The following is a 22,455-nucleotide window of genomic DNA, read 5'->3' as shown; positions in this document are numbered from 1 at the left end:
AGTCAAATTACACTTGTGTAGTAGCAGTAGCAGTCGTAGTGTTTAGCCTTAAACAGTCCAATAAGTTAGCCTACCAATGTGCACCACACGTTATACAAGTGATCTCAAACCATAGGCCACCTTAGGCTGGGTTTCACAAATAAAAGAAACTTTGAGCAATTACAATTTACCATTAGCCAAGGCTGATAAATATTTTATTTTGAAGTGTCCGGATCCTCTCCTTTACATCTGTCATTTATTTAGAGTTACCTTTAGATTTATTTTTAGAAAAAACATTAATATATCACAATATATAAAAATATTGTTGTTGCAAATTGTATCATTCCAAAAAAGTGGATATCACGCAAGTATAATCTTTCACATTTGTGTTCAAGATAGTATGTCAGACCAGGAGTATTGCCACCTGAAAAAGTGTTTTATTGATTTAGCATAAATGCAGAAAAGTTATACACACCTCAGGCAACAGTGTAATAGTGGTGTATAAAGAAAATTGGATTTGCACTATTTCTGTCTTTACACAATTTAAATTTATTTTGCTGTAATATATCACCCCCCACCCCCCAAGTAAATGTGTTGACAATATTCTGAAATATTTTATATTAGGCTCAATTGTGTGGCCTGTATATATTGCCTATTCCCCAGTCCAGATTTCTGCTTGAAAGTTGGTCCTATTTATACCACCAGCTTTGTACTGCTACTGAGCATTCGTTAGGGGTTGTGCGCAATGCTTTTCATACAGCCTAACCACCCACAGTAAAGCAACTTGCTCACCTGGAGCCAAACAATAGGTGTCCCTCATTAGTCAAAAAAGCAACATAAAACAGAGTCAAGTCTTCGAATGCTCAACTTGGCATACATTAACCAGGTTGACAGGTGCAGCTCTAAATTCAAGAATGGGGACACAGACGACAGAAGACAGTATAGTTTAAATCAGTGGTTCTTAACCTTTTTCCTTGTTCGCACCCCATTCAATTCACCAACCAGTTCTCGCACCCCTAACCCTAACTAATTATTATAATAATAATTGGTTTACTTTACAGCTATAAGGCTTAATTAGTATTATCCCTAATGCCAATTAACACAATGACTTACTGATTTCCAGAATTTTTCACTTTTTTTCAGTTACCCGACCATTATCCCCGAAAAATTGTAGATTTCCCCCAGGGTATCCTCGCACCCCCTAGGAAGCATTCTCGCTAGGGTGCGAGCACCCCCGGTTAAGAACCACTGGTTTAAATAATAAACAGTGATGCACTCAACTGCTAAATCACATTACAATTTGAGCACGCAAACATTAATAAATTATATTGCACAAAATGACATGGAGGGAAAGAAGTTATGATCAGCTGTTGATACAAAGAATGTTCACATTTAGTTCTTCCTTTATAAGTCCATCCATCCCTTCTAGTTCATTGACAAAGTGATTCCTAGGGGTTCTATAATCCAGTAAAATAGCAGTTTAAAACCAAACCGTTCCACATTGGCTTTTCAATGTTAATACTACATGACAAACGTTTGACACTAATTTCTCTTTCTGAGTTGCTTAGATGAAGAGTACCATAACCATTATTTCTCTTGAAGCAAGATTTTTCTTGAAGCAACTCTTATTTCCCAAAATAGATAGCCGTTACATCTTATGACCGACATGATTACAGAACCAACAGTTTCTTTGTCAAAAAGCCAAATTGAATGAACTTGCAATGCAGCAGCCAGTTCATAATCGTAATGTAAATAAACTCTCGTTAGGTTTGGATTGAGCAATATTGCAATTAGCTTGCATGAAATGTATAACAACCCCATTGTACAAGTGCATTTCTTAAAGTAAAAATACAGCAAATGAGCGCTCAGATTTTGTTTATATTAAAAAAAAAAAAAAAAAAAAAAAAAAGAGGCTTTCTCATCTTAAATACTGTATGACAAAAAACATCTGTGAAGAACAACAAAAAGCATTTGAAATAAAACAATGCGAACAGACTTCGACTCCAATTATTTGTTAATTATAAGTCAGGCTGTAGTGAAGGCTACCTTGTCCCGTCTCAGGGTCCTTGCCCTCCTCCCCACCACTGGACGATCGACTGCTGAGGTCGGCCACACCTGATTCCAGGTCGCTGGAGATGTCGTCCGCGTTGAGATGTTTGACCAGGATGGACTGGCCTAGGGGCAGGGTGAGAGCGGGGTTTTTCACCTTGGCGTTTTGATCGGCTGGTCCAAAGGTCTCGTGGTCCTGTGCGGGGCTGGTGATTGGGATTGCGTATGTGGTGGGTGGGTCCGGCCCACAGTGTCTCTGTTGAATGTGCCGAGTCCTCCTTTTAACCACTACTTTCTCCAAGGTTATTGGCTTCTCTGTTAGCACAGATATCCTCTGCATAAGAAAGGAAAAGTAAGAAGTCCTCTTTATTTACTCATCAGAGATTCCTCAGGGAAATCACTAAGACACTTTTTTAAGACAGTTTTTTGAAACAAAGATGGGAAATGTGTGAAACTCTGGGAGAGCATTGACTGATTGATCTGTTATGTATCAAAGTGCCAATGTTGTTGTGAAGGTTTGTATTTAGCTAAACAATGCTAAGAAAGGAAGGAAGGTTAGGGAAGAAGGTTTGTAGTGGTGTCATGATTGTTCTGTGTGTCGTATGCCTTGTCTGGAGCCCGGGTGGTGATGAACGTTTCCTCCTGGTGCTACCTCCTGGTGATTGGTCAATTCCTCCTCCAGCTGCAGGGACTCCTCCCTCATAGCAGACAGGAAGTCTGCAGGTGATTGGCAAGGAGGCGTTGACCGCTCCGTATGGTTGTAAAGTCCCTTCCACATTCTTAAATAGGGGGAAAAAAGAGAGTACACACAGAAAGTAAGATGTCAGCAGGAGCTCATCTTTCAGGAATTGGGCTTCAGAGACACAGGGCAGAAGTACGAGTCCTGCTGTGGACCAAAATGTAAAGATTTAAACGAGTGGAAGCGATGCTGATCTTTCTGATTGCTGGCTAATGCAAATTTGCCATTAAGCAAGGCACACTCTGACATCTCCCCTTGCATAAACATATTTTTGACTTGGTTCTCTGTAGCATGCAACACAAAAATATGCACCAGGGTGTAAATGAAAATTGGGGAAATCAAGTAAAAAAAAAACAACCCTCTTTACAATGTTGTTATGTGCACCACTCACTGGTATTTTGATTACTAATAGTGCATTTATGGAATATGAATTAAGACGCAATATCAACCCATTTTAATCCACCTTAGGGGGGCAGTCATTTTGCCACTTGCTGTCCACTGAAAATGACAATCCCAATTGTTCAGGCTGAGCTGAACAGCTCCTTCAGTGCTAGAGATCTGCGCACACACAATAGGTTGGGTGTACCGTCTGGTCCTGTATTCCCAGCAATCAGTTTAATTTCTTTTTTGTTGACTTGATTTAAGGCTTGGCACACACTGACGTATTCTACTTGTAAATACTAATTGACGTCATGTGGGTGCCACTCTGTTCATACCGAGATATGACAGGTGCATCAACAGACGCACGAGAGAGAAGTCGGCGACAATGTCAACGAAGAAGACGATGGCAACAAAAACAAAACAGGCTGTAAGAGGAAGCCTGCTCTGCCCCCTCTAGCAGTGGCCGACTACAACGCAACATTGCATTTAAGTTTTTTAATTTTTATCCTAAAATGGCCTAACTCTAATGTCGTGGTGCATTCCAGCCAAATACTGGTGGATTGTGACTAGATTCTCGTTGTTACTGCTATTGTGCAAAACAAAGGTTGGTGGCTATGGTGCTCATCTTGCTGCTGCTGCTGCTTCTATGATAGCTTCTTCTGTGCGTCTCGCTTCTATTACACAGATGAAGAAGAAGCACTGCCCTGCGAAAGTAGTCGCAGCAACTTACTTTTGCTTTGAACAATAACATCAACAAGGCGTGCATTAAACTGGATTGCACTTTTGGCTAAAGATGCTGGATTTCAGTTAAGGTAGCCTATTTTAAAACAAATGTTAACAAAAACATCAGGAGGGGAAAAAATGATTATTTGTCGACGTTTCATCATCCCGGAACTGCGATCGGTGACTGAGCGCTCCCCTCTGCCCGAACGCAACTGTTTACTATCTGGCTTATATGGCTCGACTGATTGACTCAACGGCACATCTGAATAATGTTCATAGTTTCCCAACAGAACGTGCCAGTGCACACCGTAGCAGCGGCTCTTCCTAACAGGGACAGACATGCTGCGTCAGAACACAGTGCAGGTATGAATGGGCGAATGCGAGACTTTGTAAAGCGCTTTGAACACCATGTTGTCGATATAAGCACTATATAAGTGCACTCCATTTGCTGACACGCCTCCCAAAAAATTCCGCTAAACAGAGATGGCGAAAGTTGAACCGCGATACAGCGAAGGAACACCATAGTACCGAATGTCCATGCTGCGATTACTTACTTAAAACAGTAGGGGGTGGTGTTAGGTCTCAGGACACCCTGACATTGACTCAGTTCAGCCTTGTACAGTGGATTGGTAAAGTCTGCTCTGTCCTTCCACAGCTGGGGCCACACCGAATGACTCCGTTCATGAAGCCTGATACATACGCACAACATTAGCAGTTATTCGCATGAACCCAAATGTACCCTTGGGCTATTACATAATTGATGCAGTACATGGTATTACTACAGCAAAACAAAAAATGCCTTCTATAAGATTATTAAACATTATTACCACTGACAACTATCTCCACAAATTTAGAAGATCAATGGAAAACTGTAGGATAGTGATGATTGTAGAACAACTGATTTGAGATCAGACTTTGGATCTCATGTGTGTTAGACAGAATAATAATCACTGTAGATGCAAAGAAATCCCCTCAAAGCTTAGAGCTCAATCACAAATTAACTCGTGTCCAGGCATTTAGAGCCACGTGGAACTAAGTTCAGCAAGCGGCAATAAAAGTTTTATTGGATTGTTATTGTTATGTTGTTATGGATGACCCTGCCCCACATTATCAGTCACGCAATAATGTTTTGTGTCTTTGCTATGACATTTGCAGTGGACGAATAGGACTCAGATGTTCAAAACTGTAACAAGCACTTTTGAGGTCTTTACTGATGGTTAAAAGATAAATCCTATGATTAAATTATTTGCATGATTTAACAAAACATAGCTTTTTAGTTCAGTATTTTGTTTTCGTGTACACATCACTGCTTGTGCTTGGACTACATTTAAAGGACATGGAATACTTTCCATACTAATCATAACGAACAGTAATATTCTTAATGGTATTTCTTGATTCTCTTTAGCGTGCAAACTTAAGTTGAGAGCCTTTCTTCAGCACCTGAAACTAGAGTCTTGTACCTGAAAAGGTTTTTGACACCGCTGGTGCATTAGATTCATTCATTTCATTTATACCTCATATCCTTGCGTTCCTTTTGACAGTTGCCCAGGAATGTCCCATAATGGCAGGAGTAGACGTGTGTGTGTATCGCAATAAGGAAGCACTCGTTGAACTCAAAGGCACATGGAAACTGTTCAGACAGCTGCCACACACATTCCAAGAACTGATCAATAACCGGGGACACTTCTTTAGGATCGCCATCCAAGTGGGCATACCTGAAGAAATAAATATAAATATTTTCTTAATCAGCATCCATGCATGACTTTTCTACGTATTTTGTTTATCCTGTTCATGATAACCTTTGGAGGAGAAGCCGAAGAGAAGAAAATACACAAACAACAACTAAAAGCAAATACAGATTTATCAGCATCATTTTAGTCAAAACAACACAAAAATATTTTGCTATTTTTATTTTGTAAAGGTCAGAACAGTGCTTTCAAAGTCTATCTCACAGTTCTCAAATCTGGGTTTCAAGTCTCCGCTTTGGTCTTCTCCGGGTACTCCGGCTTCCTTCCGCATTTTAAAAACATGCATGTTTGGTTTACTGAAGACTGTAAATTGTTCATAAGTGTTCATATTTGAGTGAATGCTTGTTTGATTGTGCTCTGTGATTGGCTTATGGGCTCCCACATGACCAAAATGAGTACATGTGGTAGAAAACAGATGCATGAATTTAGATACGCTGGTTTGTAGTAAAGAGAATATTATATTTGTCAGCGAACCACACAGTTAATGTTTTTGGTAAGGTTTTTAGCCAGTTTGAGGACAAGCGATTTAAACATTGGATGCATGGATAATGTTGGGCAAAGCGACCTCAACATTGGCACTAATGTGATAGATCTGTATTAAAAAAATTATGTCAGTGCTACAATTCCCCCCTAAAAAAAATCAGAAGAGATTTAACTGTATTTTGGAACGGAAGGACAGTACACTTACTGATGCCCACCTTTTGGGCAGAGTCTGCTTCATTTGACACATCAGTGCATCATGGAAAGAAGAGATCACAATTTCCCCCATTGGAAATCATTGTACAAACTATCGCATTAAATGAACACTTTTTCACACTGCCTTAATTTCTGCATTTTTTTTCCATCCACATACTCCTGCAATAGTCTTTGGTTCAAACCCCGGCCGGGTCATACCAAAGACTATAAAAATGCGACCCATTGCCTCCCTGCTTGGCACTCAGCATTAAGGGTTGGAATTGGGGGTTTAGATCACCAAATGATTCCCGAGCGCAGCACCGCTGCTGCTCACTGCTCCCCTCTCCCCCAGGGGATGGATCAAAATCACACGGGGATGGGTTAAATGCAGAGGACAAATTTCACCACACCCAGATGTGTGTGTGACGATCATTGGGACTTTAACTTAACTTTAACTTAATGTGCTCACGCTACTCGTCATTGCTTCTTGGTGCCATTAATGAGGTTTCTGACTTTGTGAGTGGTCCTTGAACACAGCTCGAGTCTACTGCAGAATACAATCGACAAGAAAATTAAAGAAAAGAAACCAAGTAACTGAAAATGGAAATTTACGAACACAAAAGTGTCAGCCGGGTCCCGACTCAGCCAGGAGGCTCAACTCGGACCGCGTCACAACGCCCGGAGTTCGTCTTGTTGGAAAGATTGGGAGCATCAGACTTCCAGCGAGGAGGCTGACCCTTCAGCTGAGTGTAGCCGTTTAAAGCGCCTCCTTCTCAGATTGGTGACGGAGGTGGTACCTCATACATGGACTTCAGGGTAAATGTAACTCAAATGAACCCTTATCAATTTCAACTGACTATATAACAACGTATGAACAATTCTGCTGACATAAAACCTCGCGGAACGAGTTGTGTTCGCGTATGTTGGTGACTGGTTAAAGGAAATAAATGTGACAGCACACTTCAGCTGCAGAGAGGCTGCTTATTTCTCTAAAATCAGCCACGGAGAGGCTAATCCTTTTAATATGTTGAAGTAGTCAAAAGTAGAGATGCCCATGTAAATTGTGGTGCCAATTGGTAGCTGCTTTTGTACATTTTAAGCGATAGTGTTTACAATGATTTCCAACAGGGAAATTGTGATCTCTTCCTTCTGTGACATCATCAATCAAGACATGGAGGGGAGAGGTGCGTGGCCCTATTCCTCATTAAAAGCGGTTGTTTTTAAATGCATTCGTTGTTTCATTATTTCTCCAAAATGAATGGATAAAATATACAATGCTAATGCTTCATTTTCTTGATAAAAAAAAATTGGGATTGCTCGTGAGAAATGAACCATCCTCAGTTTACCCTCCCTTTTAAAGATTACGTGTTGACTTTCTGTATTTTATTTAATAAAAACAGTAATCATAGCTTACAATCTTTTGTTGATGTGCTGTTAACTTTTACCAGTTACAGACCTGTGAGAAAACTTGTGACCAAATGAAACCCAGTCTCTTTCTATCAGCACCTACATGAGAGAAGAAAACGTATAAATGACGAACAATGAGAATATGGGCAGTACACACACCAGGTATCAGCGTTACATTATTATTTCAAGGTATCGTACTCGCGACAGCAGCCGATACCAACATCGGCCACCCTCTTGAAGGCATTTTACAATCAGAAACTGGAAATTACAAATTAGAAGAATAGAAACTTGCCACTAATGTCATACAATTTTCAGGAGAAATGCTATATTGGGATACAGTGCCTTGCGAAAGTATTCGGCCCCCTTGAACCTTTCAACATTTCGCCACATTTCAGGCTTCAAACATAAAGATATAAAGTTTAATTTTTTGTCAAGAATCAACAACAAGTGGGACACAATCGTGAAGTGGAACCAAGAGCGTTTGTGAACAGCAGTCTTCAGCTCTTTCCACAGATTCTCGATTGGATTCAGGTCTGGACTTTGACTTGGCCATTCTAACACCTGGATATGTCTATTTGTGAACCATTCCATTGTAGATTTGGCTTTATGTTTTGGATCATTGTCCTGTTGGAAGATAAATCTCCGTCCCAGTCTCAGGTCTTTTGCAGACTCCAACAGGTTTTCTTCCAGAATGGTCCTGTATTTGGCTCCATCCATCTTCCCATCAATTTTAGCCATCTTCCCTGTCCCTGCTGAAGAAAAGCAGGCCCAAACCATGATGCTGCCACCACCATGTTTGACAGTGGGGATGGTGTGTTTAGGGTGATGAGCTGTGTTGCTTTTACGCCAAACATATCGTTTTGCATTGTGGCCAAAAAGTTCGATTTTGGATTCATCTGACCAGAGCACCTTCTTCCACATGTTTGGTGTGTCTCCCAGGTGGATTGTGGCAAACTTTAAACGAGACTTTTTATGGATATCTTTGAGAAATGGCTTTCTTCTTGCCACTCTTCCATAAAGGCCAGATTTGTGCAGTGCACGACTGATTGTTGTCCTAAGGACAGACTCTCCCACCTCAGCTGTAGTTATCTGCAGTTCATCCAGAGTGATCATGGGTCTCTTGGCTGCATCTCTGATCAGTCTTCTCCTTGTTTGAGATGAAAGTTTGGAGGGACGGCCGGGTCTTGGTAGATTTGCAGTGGTCTGATACTCCTTCCATTTCAATATAATTGCTTGCACAGTGCTCCTTGAGATGTTTAAAGCTTGGGAAATCTTTTTGTATCCAAATCCAGCTTTAAACTTCTCCACAACAGTATCTCGGACCTGCCTGGTGTGTTCCTTTGTCTTCATGGTTCTCTCTGCGCTTTAAACAGAACCCTGAGACTATCAAAGAGCAGGTGCATTTATACGGAGACTTGATTACACACAGGTGCATTCTATTTATCATCATCAGTCATTTAGGACAACATTGGATCATTCAAAGATCCTCACTGAACTTCTGGAGTCAGTTTGCTGCACTGAAAGTAAAGGGGCCGAATAATATTGCACGCCCCACTTTTCAGTTTTTTATTTGTTAAAAAAGTTTAAATTATTCAATAAATTTCGTTCCACTTCACGATTGTGTCCCACTTGTTGTTGATTCTTGACAAAAAATTAAAATTTTATATCTTTGTTTGAAGCCTGAAATGTGGCGAAATGTTGAAAGGTTCAAGGGGGCCGAATACTTTCGCAAGGCACTGTAAGTAAGCTGTACCAATGTGTTAGATCGAACTTTAGTCAGTTTCGATCATTTTATAGGAGATAGTTTGAGAAACGCGATTGTTTACAGGGAGCTGCCACGACACTTTGCTGAGGCTCATGGGAGTCAGCGAGCTGAGGCTCATGGGAGTTTGGGGGTGGCTAATGCTATAATGATAGCTGCTATATGCACGAGGCTATTTCATTTCAAAATAGGCTGCTCCGTTAATGTATCGAGTAAATTTACAGATCGATATGGAAGGGAAACATAAGTAAGCAGTACCAATGTGTTAGATCGAACTTTAGTCAGTTGCGATCATTTTATAGGAGATAGTTTGAGAAACGCGATTATTTACAGGGGGCCGCCACGACACTTTGCTGAGGCTCATGGGAGTCTGCGAGCTGAGGCTCATGGGAGTTTGTGGGCGGCTGATGCTATAATGATGGCTGCTATATGCACGAGGCTATTTCATTTCAAAATAGGCTGCTCCGTTAATGTTTCGAGTAAATTTACGGATCGATATGGAAGGGAAACATAAGTAAGCAATACCAATGTGTTAGATCGAACTTTAGTCAGTTCCGATCATTTTATAGGAAATAGTTTGAGAAACGCGATTGTTTACAGAGGGCTCATTGGTTATTGGCTAGTGGATGCATACCGCAACCCTAGTCAACCTCAGTTTGTTCCAGTATAGCTTCTATTATATGCGCCTTTTAATCCAGTGCGCCCTATATATGAAATAATTTCTAAAATAAAAAATTCAATGAGGGTGCGCCTTATAATCCAGTGCGCCTTGTGGTGCAAAAAATACAGTACTGTACACGACACAATAGGGGAAACGAAATTTCGGTTTCTTTGTGTGTCTTAGCATGAAGGAATTGACAATAAAGCTGACTCTGACATAATCAGAGAAACAGAGCTGAGCTAAATAAAAGTCACCTTCCGACTACAAATACTGCATGTCTGCATGCGTGAGTACGTGCGTGCATGCGTTTACCATCATTCCTTTGATAGTTCGATAAAATGGGTCCAACAGTACGCTGGCTACCGAACAGGCCTGAGCTGTCCGATCCCAACCATCTGAACAGTGGACCAACACACTGACTCCTTCATCAGCCACTGCCTGAAAATATAACATTATAAACATTTGTGTCAAAAATGTAACTACCTCAACTATGTTAAACAAGATTTAGGTTTGTAATAACAACATACAGTAACATCATTTCAACCCACATTGTAATGTGTTTTTAATCAATCATATAGCTAGCATACAGTACACACATTGATTGTTGTATTTTGAGTTACTTTGAAGTAACAATAAATTTACTTTGCTATCCAGGCTTTACAGTGACTACTTAACATTGGATCAAAGTGTCATTTCGTCAGTGTTGTCCCATGACAAGATATAATTAAAACGTTGCAGAAATGAGAGGGGTGTACTCACTTTTGTGATCTACTGTATATACTAAAGTAAACAGCAGTGTGTAAAGTGTTTACAGTGTTCAAGAAGTGAGCAAATACCCTGGCAATGAAGACTCCAGCATCTATAATAGCTTTAATGTGTTTCAGCCAACCAGAGTTTTCCAGACCCCAAAGGAAGTCAGTCATTGATGGAGATCGCATTTCACCCACTGCGTGGAAGACACAAATTTCACACATGGGCAAATACATACATGACAAAACAGTAAAACCTCTCCAAATCATTATTTTTGTGTCATTTAGTGGACAAGCAATAGGAACTTTCACACTGGCTTCTTGGTAAATTGGCACATCAGAGGCGCAATAGTAACGGGAGAGCCAAGATGTATTGGCCTCTCTCTTTTAGATTGAAGTGTGGATTCACATCGTCCATTGGGCTCAAAGCAATGAAACAATTACATGAAACAGCCACAATCGTTTTCGACACAATGGGTGCGGTGGAGAGTTTCTTGCATTAGACTTCACATTTTACTTGCAGGAAGCAACATTCTGTCTCAGTTATGCCTTTGATGCTATGTCAGAAGGTGGTGATTTACTAGGCCATCCTTAACCAGTCTTACCGCATCAATCCTTAACAGTAATCCAGGAGAAGGAAGGGAGGGCGGGGTGAAGACAGCTTACATGGCCAGTATGAAAGGGACTGCACTCTTACTTACCGTCGATAATTTTCTGTTGGCTGTTCCTCATCACATGAATGTTTTCTATGCCAATGAAGTGCAGCTTAATGTTGGTATAATGGTCCTCATTCTCATAGCCTTTACCAGCAGCTCTGTTTGCCATAGCATTCAGCTAGACACACATTCATAAAGCACATTTTACAATAACAATAGTATAACCTAATTTACACAGCTGCGTTATTTCTCTCTGAAGCACTCCTTGGGTGTGTTACCTTGGGCCTTGTATCTACCACATAAATATAGGCACTTCCGGGGTTGGATTTCATCACAGCCTGCAGCATGGCCTCATCCTCCTGACAACGTCCACTGAAGCCTGACAGTGGCTGACTACACCTGCACACAGCAGCCTAAATGGCAATGAAACATCAACATCTTACTATTAATATAACACTCACTCAGTTCTTTAGGTTCGTCTGAAACACTGACCAGTGTGTCCTGGTGAAAGTACGACAGAGCAGGAAATCGTCCCCGGCTCCTGAACTTTGAGCTGCCCAAAATGACGGTAGGGGAGGCTGACTTTGGAATGAATAGCTCGGATGGATATGTTTCACATATCTGGGAAAAGATGACATAATGAAGACGGCATAACATATTATTTGGTATTGTTCACGGGCAAAATGTATGTTGTTAATTTCTATACACATGGTTCATGGGGGACCTACTCTTTCAAAACAAAACTAGAAAAAGATAGAAAAATGCTGAATGTTAGTGCAGCATATAATTTAACAAGGAATGTTTTAGTAACGTATGTACTGTATTTTCTGGACTATAAATCGCTCTGGAGTACAAGCCGCACCAGCCATAAAATGCATAATAAAGAAGAAAACCACATATAAGTCGCACCGGAGAACTTTATTTGACAAAATCCAACACCATGAACAGACATAAACAGGCAACAACAGACTAAACGATACGGTATGCTAATGTTACATAAACACAAACGAGGACCTGTGAACATGCCTGACGTAACATTAACAGTTATTCAAATAACTATAAATAACACGTTTATCAAACCATCCGTGTCACTCCAAATCATTAAATCCATCGAAATCTTTGTCTTTTGTGTAAACAACGCCGCTGCTGACCCTGGAAGTACATGCGGCGCTGACGTCGGACTCATCGTCTGTTGCTGTTGTTAACAGAAGTTAGGATGAACTACCTTCATCAACGAGACTTTATCATGTGAGGGAGCCGTGACGCAGTGACAAAAACTAAATGTGTAATGTCATATTGTGGAATAAAAACGAGACTAAATGTGGTTTATAAAAAAGTATGCTAAAATGTCTCTTCATTTTTGTTAACCAAACGTGCCGAAATGTGGTGGATGGATGACATCAAAATGGAAATGTTGAAAATGGTTGGTAAAAGAATCACAAAAAGACCAACTAACCCTGTATTCGCTGTTTGCTGCTGATGCGACCCAGAGGTTATTTGGAACCCCCATTCTTTTGTAGTCAGCCATGAGGTCTATGAAGCTCCATGACTCTTGCCTCTCCTCCTTGTTAATATTAGGATTGAAGGACAGACAGTACAGCTCACTGTACTTTTCTAAAAATACAAGATATTCAATTAGTATGAAATGCCACATTTTTTTTATTATTCAACATGTCGTTAAGAGTAATCCACTATATGTGGGAGATTACTACCAAACCCGGAAAACAGGCCAGCAAACTTCCTACGCATGTTGCAACATTGAGCAATAATGAGCAAATAATAATAATAAAGTTCATTGTTTGAAGCGAAACTTACTACAAAAATATAGTGTATATGTTTGTCTGTGGGCAAAAGTTCAATACATAAATATCATGTAATGGTACAATTTGGTTTTATTTGTTAATCACACAGTCATATGTGGGAATCGAACTCATCGTGCCTGCACACAAGACAGGCGAGTGTACCACTACACCACAGGTGTCAAACTCAAGGCCCGGGGGCCAGATTTGGCCTGCCACATCATTTTATGTAGGCCGCAAAGACAAATTGTGCATCAAATTCGTGTGTCATTACTAGAATTGCAAATTGTCTTCACTTTTAATATCTTTTTTTTTTTTTAAATATTTGACCAGTTTTTACTCGTCTGATTTGAAAACGAGTTATTTGTCAATTTGTTTTGAAGCTTTTACTGTATATAATATGAGGTGCTCATACATTTATTTGGGTTGACAGTCATAATGACCCTCCGAAAGAAGCTATGACTACAATGCGGCCTGTGACAAAGAAGAGTTTGGCACCACTGGTTTAAATCTAGGGTTTCAAAGTAGGGTTTCATACTAGAGTTAGGGTTTCAAAGTAGGGTTCAAAGCTAGGGTTAGGGTTTCAAACATGGGTTTAAAGCTATGGTTAGGATTTCAAACTAGGGTTTCAAAGCAGAATTTTATACTAGAGTTAGGGTTTCAAAGTAGGGTTAAAGCTAGGGTTAGGGCTTCAAAGTAGGGTTTTATACTAGGGTTAGGGTTTTAAAATAGGGTTTAAAGCTAGGGTTACGGTTTCAAAGGAGGGTTTAAAGCTAGGGTTAGAGTTTCAAAGTAGGGTTTAAAGCTCGGGCTAGGGTTTTAAACTAGGGTTCATACTCGAGTTAAGGTTTCAAACTAGGGTTTAAATCACAGGTGTCAAACTCAAGGCCCGGGGGCCAGATACGGCCTGCCAATTCATTTTGTGTGGCCCGTGAAGACAAATTGTGCATCAAATTCGTGTCATTACTAAAATTGCAAATTGTCTTCACTTTTATTAATATCTTTTTTTTTTTTTAATTTGACCAGTTTTTACTCATCTGATTTGAAAACAAGTTATTTGTCAGTTTGTTTTGTAGCTTTTACTGTATATAATATGAGGTGCTCATACATTGATTTGGTCATAATGGCCCTCCGAAAGAAGCTATGACTACAATGTGGCCCGCGAAAAGTTTGACACCCCTGCACTACACCATCAGCCACCCCCTTAATAGTACAAATTAATACATGTGACAACAAAACAATTGTCATCTTGGGTGGCTCTGTAGTGACATCTTGTGTTAAAAAAACATTGCAGTCGGACTGCACGATTATGAAAAAAATATTAATCATACTTATTCAAACGCAAATTTATTTTTGATAGAAAAGATCAACATTTTTAAACTAAAAATTAACTATTAGAAATAAGAAGATTTTTTTGAAATACTATAATTATTTAAGTTCCTTTTGGACCAAACAATATTTAAAATTTGTTATTTTAAAATAATGTAGAAAATTAAGTATGGTTTCAAACATAGTGCATTGGAGTTTACTTGCAATACAATTGCCAGTGAACTGTTGAAACATTTAAATAATTTCAATGAATCAAAATTAGTATTAATCGTTTTGTACAATTATGCCAATTTTCTAATCGTGGAGTGTAGTGATTGAAAACCAAATTGAATTTCAATGAATTGCTCATCCCTACGTTTTAGACATTTGAAATTCCCGTGAGTTTGTCATGGTCTCCCTTGCCATTCACCAGGGTGAGGTGGAAGTGCTCTTGCGCTCTTTGATGAATGCGCAGGAAATAGGTTGCGGATATACCAGATAAAAGACACACAGTTAGCCCTTCAAAACACACAAACCTGGTCTTGACAACCTCAATAATGAGGTGTGGACATCAAGGCAATCTTTCTCCTGTTGCAAGAGAAGCTGGAAGATCCTGAAATCTTTACAACGCAAGATCAGCTGGCTACCAGTGGGTGTGGTGGGCAATCTCTCTACACTGCTTACCATACTGTGTAAGACCTAAAACACAAGACAAAAATAAAATTAAATGCAATTCATAGAATGAATAAACAAAAACTACCCTTAAGGGTTTCAAACTAGCTTTTCCCCTCACAGTAGATCTTGATGGTGATTCGTAAGGAATGGAGAAGTAGATTTTGATAGAGAGAGAGAGAGAGAGAGAGAGAGAGAGAGAGAGAGAGAGAGAGAGAGAGAGAGAGAGAGAGAGAGAGAGAGAGAGAGAGAGAGAGAGAGAGAGAGAGAGAGAGAGAGAGAGAGAGAGAGAGAGAGAGAGAGAGAGAGAGAGAGAGAGAGAGAGAGAGAGAGAGAGAGAGAGAGAGAGAGATTCGTTCTTGATAAACGTTTCCACAATGAAAGCGCGATGCTCACCGGTCCAATTCATGTTAGCATATGTTATTTTGTTTTGTTTCAGTTGCTAACATGAATTGGACCGGTGAGCATTGCGCTTTCATTGTGCAAACGTTTATCAAGAAACGAATCTGTAACCGCATCACAACGACCGTTCCGTTTGCGCTTCAGACTTGGTAGACATGATCCCGTACCTGCTCGAAACGCGATCTTGTTATGGGTTACTAACTTTAGAGCCAGTGGATCAGCATTGAAACGAAAATCAACCGGCCGACCACGCACCGCCAGAACTCCAGAAAATGTGGCAGCGGTAAGACCAAAATAACATTGTTTGAAAAGTAAACGAAAATGAAACGAAACAAAAAACGGCATTAGGTGTAATTTTCAAAAATAGAAATTTAAATATTTTTTGTTTCTTTAATTTATTTGCATTTTATTAAACCTACAAATGTGTCAGATCATTTTGCCGGACCCTGTATTTAATCAATAAATATTAGCAAAATAATTGAATTATTAAGGCATCTATTTAATTAAATATTTTATCTAATGGTGATGTAATTATTTAATCGCACATTTATTTATTTGTTTGATTTGTTTAATTCCATATTCAATAAATAAATTAAACAGTTAATAAATGACATTTAATTAAAAATGTCATCCACGCTAGGAAGATGCTGTATTTGCAGTTCTTTTAAAGACAAGCTATTTTTTGTCTCTCGTTTTTCCTGCAATACAGAAATACACAACCATAAAATACTCCAGTCGATGAATGCTGACACTACCATTGGACTACCATCATTTTTTAACCTAATTTATAAGACATGCACCTACTTGCCATGAGCGGTCTGCCAGCCGTCCATGCCGGCATATACAGAATCTACCTCAACTTGAACATGTCATGAAAGGAAACTATTTCACTTGATGAGGAGCACCATGCCGCTTCCCACTTACCCATGTCTCCTTGCGAGTCTCTGGGTGGTTCTCAATAAACATTGAATGTGTAGCTGAAAGGTAGAGGGTCCCAACGCTGGCCTTTCTCTGGCCCTTCGACCGGTCCAAGAGACGCACATTTTCCACCTTAAGGAAGCACACGCACGCACGCACACATACACACACACACACACACACACACACACACACACACACACACACACACACACACACACACACACACACGCACACACGGAATGGGATACAGTGTCTAGGGCAGGTATGGGCAAACTACGGCCCGCGGCCCACATCCGGCCCACGGGACTGTTTAATCCGGCCCGCCAACCCTGAATAAATTGTATTATTAAACATTTTTTTGGGTCATTTTGCCTGCAATGACTGCGTTTCCCCAGTAGATGGGGAACCGCTCGCCTGCGCATTTACTACCGAAAGCCATGTTTGTTTGGGAACCTGGACGTTCGAAAACCGAGGTTTGACTGTATTAAATTTAAATCTGTAAGGGTTCATTTGACTTACATTTCCCTCTGCACTGCCTATCTGAAATTTTTAACGACCACATTTGGCTGAACGGTTGGCCTCATTGTAGGAAGTCCGGGACTCCGAATCTTTCCAAGTCCAACTATTACATTTCGACAATCCGACCTCCGGGGGTTGTCTCTGAGTTTATCCGTAATTGATGCATATGAATGGTTGACTGGCATCGTAACGTACACTGTTCCATCTCCTGCTATGGCTACATGGGTGGCTGTGATGGAGAGGTCCAGTGAAGGTGCTCCTGACTGCCTCTCTGGCCGTTGCTTGATAACACGGTTGGCAGCAGGCACGGAGCTTTTGGGCTTCCTTGATGGTGGCTTGATGTTTAGATGTTGAAAGCTGCCTCGACAAGCCGTAGGAAGTTGCGGGATGATTGATTGAACATTTATTGATCCCCAGGGGTGGGGAAATTCAGGCCCCAGCAGTATCCATACCACAGAGTGGATATACAAAAGACACACAGAGCGCAACTCAATAGGCTCTCATAAGGCTGCCACACAACAGCGCCACAAAGAAAGCCAGAAAGTGCTAAAGATAAAAGCCATCAAAGCAAAGCCAAGCTAAAAGACAAAGGAAAAAAAGTAACAGCGGCCAACCAGCACCCCTCAATATAAGAGAACACCCTAAAACACACAAAATAGCCTCCACGGGGTCCATGGACAGGTGTAAGGGCAGTCCAGTTCAACGGCGCCCAATGGACCGTGGTCGTGAATCGGTGAAAACATCACAAAGCAGGCAAACGTGTGAGCAGCGTCCTGGGCACCCAGTCGGGGCACGTGGACATGGTCACCACGGGGCTAGCATGGCAAAAGTCGTTGGTTCCGACGAGCACAAGGGAGCGGACTCCCCACAGGGGTTGCGGCTGCAAGGCCAAGGCGAGGGACCCGGTCATCACTGGCCGGATAAGCAGGAAGCCGTCGTAGAGTTACGCCGGTCTCGACCGATGATCCCGGTCCCAGGAAAAAAAAAATAAATCCGATCCGAAGAGATACCGAGGTGGGGTAGAAGGCACCAGCATCGCCGAATGGACAAAAAGACAGAAAGAAAAAGGAGAAAAGAAGGAAATAAAGAGGAAAAGAGAGAACACTGCTGGGAGGCTGCCACTCACATCGGCGCCATACCAAAAAACTAACTGCAGTGGTTGTTTGTCTGACTGTGGAACTGTAATAACTTTAGGGGCGCTAAACCTCAAAAAATTAAGACCAATCATCAACAAAATTAATACGCACATGCATATTTTTCACTTCAACCTGTAATTCTTGAAACAATCAGCACAATATTTTTGATTATGTGGAGATGATGGAGGATTTTGCTCAGAGGAGGTCACATTTGAATGAGCAAATCCAGAATACCGTACAGACCTCTCATATTTTCTCAGGTTGAAGTTAATATGACTAGGAATGTGCAAATTAATTTGGGTAGAAATTAATCCCCATTTCAGACACGAGGTGACAACAGAATGTGACAAACCAAGCCAGGAAAAAACACACATTGACCAGCTCAGTGGCGTAGTGGTAGAGTGTCCACCCTGAGACTGGAATGTTGTGGGTTCAAACCCCGGCCGGGTCATACCAAAGACTATAAAAATGGGACCCATTGCCTCCCTGCTTGGCACTCAGCATTAAGGGTTGGAATTGGGGGGTTAGATCACCAACTGATTCCCGAGCGCGGCACCGCTGCTGCTCACTGCTCCCCTCTCCCCCAGGGGATGGGTTAAAATCACACGGGGATGGGTTAAATGCAGAGGACAAATTTCACCACACCCAGGTGTGTGTGTGACGATCATTGGGACTTTAATCTTTAATCTTTTTAATTTTAGCGTTGTAATAACATGATAATTTCTCGGCTGTTTTTTTTAACTAGTTGCCCAATTACGATGCGGTGATTTGGAGGATAGAATGAAATTGGTTCGCTGTACTGTACAATGCTGCGTCATGTTTGGCAGATGCCCGGAGAGTGCATGGACTTAGGCAAAGTGGAGATTTTAACAGATTAATAAAAACATGTAACATTAATTGTTGTCAGAAAAATCTGTTCCCGTATAACGTGATTGTACAAAAGTATTAAGCATATCGCATTTATAAACGAAATCCATTCCATTATAGGACACACCATTGGTATGTGTGGTGATAGGATGGGCGATTTCTCACATCATTGGTTAACCTATTACGATTGCTTTGTTCACACAGAAGAGGAGTTGTTAAAAAAAAAAACTAAAATCTTATAAAATGTGCCGTTTGCACTGACGTCATAGCTCCCGATACTGCTCGGATGCTTGACCCTGCCAACGGGTAACGTTAGTAAACTCGAGAAGGATTATCAAAGTGTAACTGACAGGGTGAAAATAAACACTGATCAAGAAAATAACGAAACGGAACATCTCAGGTTCAGTACAATGTTGACATGTCAACAATACCTTGGGCGTCCGGATGTGCTCCATCCCTGCCAACCAAAATGGTGGTGCCAAATACAGGACAGCCGTGTCTTCCTTTTATCGTCTGTGGTGTTGTTCTCTCCCCCTCACGTCAAGTGCTCTGCATTCCACGTGGCTGTTTTTCGTACAATACCCTGAAATACGTGACATGGTTTTCGTTTCTATAATATGTTCACTACGATGAACCAGGGCAGACCTGCCCTGGCAATCATTTCGCTTCCACCTAACGACAGCTGCAGCGCTATCCCATTCTCTCACACCACTCAGCCCGCGAGGCTGCTGCAGACACAGACATGTACATATAGACCACCTTGAGCTGTTTGACCCCATGCTGCAACGCGTGGGAGCGTCGGCCATATTTAATGTGGCAGATATGATCGAATGTTTTCTGTCGCGCTGCAGCATTACGTCACACTCCCGACTCTTTACGGGAAACAGGAAGTGCCCTCGAAATTAGATTTACTTTCGGTTATGTCGCAACCTAATATTAACAATACACTGCTACAAACTAGTGATGGGTCCATGAGGCGTCGTGTATCGTTTCGACACATTGCCAAACTGTATTGACACTGTGCCGCTGACTGCTGACACCCGCTGGACCCTAACTTAATCCTCATTATATTTATATCTGCTCCACTTACCACTGCATTGCTTTCTTTTTTCTTCATCCTCTTTTTCTCTTTTCTCACTTCTAGAGGGATAAGTCCGCTTCATGATGTAGCGTAGGCCTACACGGTGCACCTGTCTCCATTTTCTTCTAACTGATTGAGAAGAATCAATCACACCAGAGATAAGCTTCGCGGGCAGAAACCGTTCTATTTTCTGACTGGCTGCTGCACAAGACCATGGGGCCCCTTTAGGGTGGTTTCCTACTCCGATGTCATTTCAAAGGGCGGGTTGCTGCGGTCATTGCCTTTGCGTCTTTGCCACATTGAGACATTGCTGTGGAGTAAAGTTTGTCGGCCTTCGGGGACCCCTAGTGGCCTGGTCAGTGGGGCCCCAGGCAGTTGCCTGGTCTGCCAAATGGTAAAGCACGGCTCTGAGGCAACCTAGTTGACAGACTCGACTGACATTGATTTGATAACCTAGTATATACACTACCGTTCAAAAGTTTGGGGTCACCCAAACAATTTTGTGACCCCAAACTTTTGAACGGTAGTGTACATGAATTAATTTAAGTAACTATATTTTATATTGTATTCTTTCACATATTCATTTAAATTGAAAATATACGGTGGAGCCTCGGTTTTCGAACGTCCCGGTTCTCGAACAAATCGGTATTCGAACAAAAAATTCGAGATTTTTTTTGCTCCAGATGTCGGACGAAATTCGGGTTTCGAACCTCGTGAGATGAGCCGAGAGGAACCGCATGCCAACTGACTCCGTTCGTTATTACATTCTCGTTACTCTGAGGATTGCATCAACTCTAATCATGCCTCCAAAGGAAGCAAGTGGAAGCAGGCCAACCTAAAACACAAAGACGCTCCTAAAGCAATGCGACAGTGAGCGCCCAGCGCGCTGCAGATGCGCGATCGGACAAAATTAAGCTCCCTGCGCACTGAGGTCCACTTAAATTTTGAAAAGTACATCAGGACTTTAAAAATATTTTCAAAATTTCAGCGACGGCTCTGTCACAATAATGCGACCAGCACGGTGCAGTTGCGCGGTCGGCGACGCGCTACGGTTGCGTGTTCGGCGGTGCGCTGCAGTTGCACGATCGGACAAAAATGCGCCGACGACCGTGGGTCCGGCGCAGCCGGCCCGAAGTCGGGCGACGTCAAAGGGCCCTGCGACGCTGGGGTGGAGCCCGATGGCGACCGCGAGTCTGATGACGCCGGGAGGCACTCCGATGGCGGCCGCGGGTCCGGCGTCGCGGGAGCGGAGTCCGATCGCGGCCGCGAAGCTGCTGTCGCCAGAAGCACTCCGATGGCGACCGCGGGTCCGGCGCCGCGGCAGCGAAGCCCGACGGCGACAGCGGAGCCGATCGTGCTGGAACCTGCTCGGACGATGGACGTGGATCGGGCGTCGCAGTGGGAGCTGATGGTAGAGGGAGGTCCAAGCGCTGGTCGCTGTAGTGGTCGGAGCATTCTGTCACGGGCGGAGTGTGGAAATGGAGCAGTGCCACCAAGTGCAGCTTGGACCAGGGTTTATTGAAGGAAACTCAACAGACAGACTCGGCAAACTGACGTGACTTAACAACAAAACTAACAGGACTGCCCGACAAAAACGTGAAACAAAAGACAGGAACCAAACAAACCTCGTGACAGTGAGCTTCAACATCATGCAATGCTCCGACAGCGAGTGGCACACAAACAGAACTTAAATACAACACAGGTAACAAGAGGCAGGTGAGTATGATTACACTAATCATGGGCACACAGGAAGGGAGGGGCGAGCACACAGACACACAGAGACGATGACAATCTACACACAACAAAACTGGGGACGAGACATGACACCGTCAAGGAATACCAGGTGCTGAAAGCCTTTTTTTTTTTCCCGCGTCAATTGTGAAAGGAAACTTCCACAACAGCCATCAAGTACCGCCGCTGCTTGGCATGGTTTCAGGGGCGATTGTGTCTATAAAATGCAAAATTTTGAGTCCTCTAACGGCTTACGGCCATACTACCCTGAGAACGCCCTATCTCTGATCTCGGAAGCTAAGCAGGGTAAACTTGTAAAAGAACCCAAAACAACACATTGCGATTCGATGTAGTGTTTTTACCTTTTTCATGACATTTATCTTGATACAGCAAAATGCAGGTCGCAACGGCAAATTCGTGCTACCATATAAAAAGCTGTCAATAACTTTTCATGATAGCCATGTTTCCATGAAACACGAAAAGTCGTGGA

At 42.0% G+C, this 22,455-nt stretch overlaps 1 protein-coding gene across 4 annotated transcripts; it reads right to left on the bottom strand.

Moving 5' to 3' along the window:
* Positions 1-1,230: 1,230 nt before the first annotated feature.
* mtmr7b (myotubularin related protein 7b) lies at positions 1,231-19,951 on the bottom strand. Of its 4 annotated transcripts, none has more exons than XM_037254577.1 (14): positions 19,585-19,950; positions 16,635-16,760; positions 15,173-15,335; positions 12,986-13,143; positions 12,022-12,150; positions 11,808-11,942; positions 11,575-11,707; positions 10,961-11,070; positions 10,437-10,562; positions 7,751-7,800; positions 5,386-5,586; positions 4,426-4,560; positions 2,681-2,807; positions 1,231-2,362 (listed from the first exon to the last, which is right to left on the bottom strand). In XM_037254577.1, the coding sequence occupies exons 1-14, from the start codon at positions 19,606-19,608 to the stop codon at positions 1,994-1,996; spliced, it is 1,986 nt and encodes a 661-aa protein (XP_037110472.1). In that variant the 5' UTR covers positions 19,609-19,950; the 3' UTR covers positions 1,231-1,993. The 4 variants fall into 4 exon arrangements, with proteins under 4 accessions (XP_037110472.1, XP_037110481.1, XP_037110499.1 ...); XM_037254595.1 differs by having other exon boundaries at positions 2,163-2,362; positions 2,635-2,807; positions 19,585-19,951; XM_037254586.1 differs by lacking the exon at positions 16,635-16,760 and having other exon boundaries at positions 19,585-19,951.
* Positions 19,952-22,455: the final 2,504 nt, after the last annotated feature.

This window comes from Syngnathus acus, chromosome 1 (genome assembly GCF_901709675.1).
Source record: "Syngnathus acus chromosome 1, fSynAcu1.2, whole genome shotgun sequence".
Lineage (NCBI taxonomy): Eukaryota > Metazoa > Chordata > Actinopteri > Syngnathiformes > Syngnathidae > Syngnathus > Syngnathus acus.
This window is presented reverse-complemented; position numbering and strand designations above follow the sequence as displayed.